The sequence below is a fragment of the Argopecten irradians genome, chromosome 1 (assembly GCF_041381155.1).
Source record: "Argopecten irradians isolate NY chromosome 1, Ai_NY, whole genome shotgun sequence".
Lineage (NCBI taxonomy): Eukaryota > Metazoa > Mollusca > Bivalvia > Pectinida > Pectinidae > Argopecten > Argopecten irradians.
Window position 1 is genome coordinate 2,502,682 of NC_091134.1, and position 3,749 is coordinate 2,506,430.

The following is a 3,749-nucleotide window of genomic DNA, read 5'->3' on the forward strand; positions in this document are numbered from 1 at the left end:
TTTGCTCTGTATATGGTGCCGTACTTATAACTGGACGATCTGTATATGTTTGTGTTGAAATCTCCGCTCTGACAATGGTTGTTGCTCCAGATTTCATGTCGCCATTTCCTGTATTTACAGTTGACCTTTCCGCAATTGTTCTTTGTATTTGCTCTGTATATGGTGTCGTACTTATAACTGGACGATCTGTATGTGGTTGTGTTGAAATCTCCTCTCTGATAATGGTTGTTGCGCCAGTTATTTTGTCGCCATTTCCTGTATTTACAGTTGACCTTACCGCACTTGTCCTTTGTATTTGCTCTGTGTATGGTGCCGTACGTATAACTGGACGATCTGTATGTGTTTGTGTTGAAATCTCTGCTCTGACAATGGTTGTTGCGCCAGATATTTTGTCGCCATTTCCTGTATTTACAGTTGACCTTACCGCACTTGTCCTTTGTATTTGCTCTGTATATGGTGCCGTACTTATAACTGGACGATCTGTATGTGTTTGTGTCGAAATCTCAGCTCTGACAATGGTCGTGGCGCCAGATATTTTGTCGCCATTTCCTGAATTTACAGTTGACCTTCCTGCAACTGTCCTTTGTATTTGCTCTGTGTATGGTGCCGTACTTATAACTGGATGATCTGTATGTGTTTGTGTTGAAATCTCAGCTCTGACAATGGTCGTGGCGCCAGACATCATGTCGCCATTTCCTGTATTTACAGTTGACCTTACCGCACTTGTCCTTTGTATTTGCTCTGTATATGGTGCCGTACTTATAACTGGACGATCTGTATGTGTTTGTGTTGAAATCTCTGCTCTGACGATGGTTGTGGCACCTGATATTTTGTTGCCATTCCCTGTATTCACAGTTGACCGAATCGCAGCTTGACTAGATCTACGTGGCCGTGGTTTCTGAGCCATGATTGTTCTATACAGAATCGGGGTATACAGCACTGTAAGAATGAAACAAACAAATATGTAATTGGTTTACAGCCAGTAATTGGCGATATTGTTACAAAAACAGCGAAAAGTTTATGTGTTAAGTTTCGATGTACATCCTGTCATCTTCAGACAAATGATCACCAGAATTTATCACGCAATTTTCATGAATGGAAAATTGACTAGAAATTACGGTTTCATTCGAGATTATTTCAAAATGACATCATAGTTGTAAAATTGCAATAAAACTTTGAGAGATTCGAGAAAATACTCAGCCTTGGCCGTTTCAACATTTTGAGTATTCAGTAACCATTTGTTTTCTGATATTGCTTTCTTGTTTATAGAGTTTGACCATTATTGGATATTTAGGTCTCAGGAATAAGTGTCATGCACAAAAACATTGAGATTGAAATGAGTAAGGAATATACATACTTTACAACGTCATACGCATTTGGATCATAATCGAATTAGCATGTATGGTTGTTAATCTAATTAGACTGCGATGGATGCTATGCTCTACGTCACGCTCCAATACAAGATCGAACAACGATCTGTTCGGGGTCACCATAGCATGACCCCTGGCATAGAATCGCAAAAATACGTTCGAGAGAATTAACCCAACCGAATGATCCGTAGGCGAGACGCTGATTGACTAACCAGGAGGGTCATGCTGTGGTGACCCCCTAACGGAATGTTGTCAGATCTTGTATTGGAGCATAACGTAGAGCATCGTATACGAGCGGAATAACAAGTCTAAAGGAACGTGACGTAGAGGAGCGGAATTACAAGTCTAATAGATGTGACGTAAAGCATCGTAATGGAACGGAACACAAGTCTAATGGATATGACGTAAAGCATCGTAGTGGAACGGAACACAAGTCTAATGGATGTGACGTAAAGCATCGTAGTGGAACGGAACACAAGTCTAATGGATGTGACGTAAAGCATCGTAGTGGAACGGAACACAAGTCTAATGGATGTGACGTAAAGCATCGTAGTGGAACGGAACACAAGTCTAACGGATATTGCGTAAAACATCGTAGTGGAACGGAATACAAGTCTAATGGATATGGCGTAAAGCATCGTAATGGAACGGAACACAAGTCTAATGGATGTGACGTAAAGCATCGTAGTGGAACGGAACACAAGTCTAATGGATGTGACGTAAAGCATCGTAGTGGAACGGAACACAAGTCTAACGGATATTGCGTAAAACATCGTAGTGGAACGGAATACAAGTCTAATGGATATGGCGTAAAGCATCGTAGTGGAACGGAACGCAAGTCTAATGGATATGACGTAAAGCATCGTAGTGGAACGGAACGCAAGTCTAATGGATATGACGTAAAGCATCGTAGTGGAACGGAAAACAAGTCTAATGGATGTGACGTAAAGCATCGTAGTGGAACGGAACACAAGTCTAATGGATGTGACGTAAAGCATCGTAGTGGAACGGAACACAAGTCTAATGGATGTGACGTAAAGCATCGTAGTGGAACGGAACACAAGTCTAATGGATGTGACGTAAAGCATCGTAGTGGAACGGAACACAAGTCTAATGGATGTGACGTAAAGCATCGTAGTGGAACGGAACGCAAGTCTAATGGATATGACGTAAAGCATCGTAGTGGAACGGAACGCAAGTCTAATGGATATGACGTAAAGCATCGTAGTGGAACGGAAAACAAGTCTAATGGATGTGGCGAAAAGCATCGTAGTGGAACGGAACACAAGTCTAATGGATGTAACGTAGAGAATCGTAGTGGAACCGAATTACAAGTTTTTGATTAGATTGTTATGGTTGTAAGATAGACCTTCACATAGAATGGGAGATAACGCCTGTTTGATTTTATGACATTGGTCTCAATACTTCAATACAAATTACTTAACTACAAATGATCACTTGATCGTAGACTTTGATCAGGTTAGTCTAAGCTAAAGTCCTGTTTACTGAAACATTTACTTATTTTTGTGGTGGTGCAGAATCGAAGTTCTTCGAAAACACCAGCCAAATGACAGTGATGTTTTGGTGTCCAGAAATAGAAGGGTGTAGTTGAATAATACCTCTACCCACACGCGACTTAATCCGATTTTTAAAAGGTTTTACCCATACACTACTAAAATTATTTTTAATCAGTATAAAATCAAATATATTCATGTCTTATCACACAACGATGCCTCATATATTTTCAAAATACTATATGCATTATCAAATCATTAATCCATTTCACAAATACTTTAAGCAATTATCTACTAAACAACTAATACCGATTTTATTTTTCTGTTTTCATTTTTTCGACCATGCCCACGAATTCCATGCGTCAGCAAATATTAAATAAGTTAACACAGTTTGATTGGGAAAATTAATGAATGAACTCGTTCTTAATAAATCAATTCTATTGTGTCGAGAAGCATATTCAAATAACTATTTTATTGAATATATTTTTGGTACGCTCATATTTGAGGTAAAATAAATCAAAATATTAATGGACGCTCTAATTAATTGTCCGTAAATTGCAATATAAAATCTTGAATCAGCACAGTAAGTGTTAGGCGAATTTTTGCCATAGCGACTACCACTAAAATCATATCAAAAATTTTACACTGCTGAAAAGATATCACTAAAGCATCGGTGCTCCTCAATTAAATTATCTTAAAATACATTTGTAAGAATTAACGCACTTATCTAACAAAAACTTATAAATTTCTCATTATGAAATATGAACCTTTTGTTCCGTGTGATTCACACATATAAAAAGCTCTAACTACCAACAAAACAACGCATGTTAGGAGTGCGGTGGATACTTATCATTGATGTACGGTG

The 3,749-nt window shown here is 38.6% G+C and overlaps 1 protein-coding gene across 1 annotated transcript; it reads left to right on the top strand.

Annotated features, from left to right (window-relative positions):
* The first annotated feature begins 947 nt into the window (after nucleotides 1–947).
* LOC138308732 (transcription initiation factor TFIID subunit 1-like) lies at nucleotides 948–2,716 on the top strand. Its single transcript, XM_069249758.1, has 2 exons — nucleotides 948–964; nucleotides 1,651–2,716. Exons 1-2 carry the CDS (start codon nucleotides 948–950, stop codon nucleotides 2,714–2,716), a joined length of 1,083 nt encoding a protein of 360 aa, XP_069105859.1.
* The last annotated feature ends 1,033 nt before the right edge of the window (nucleotides 2,717–3,749 follow it).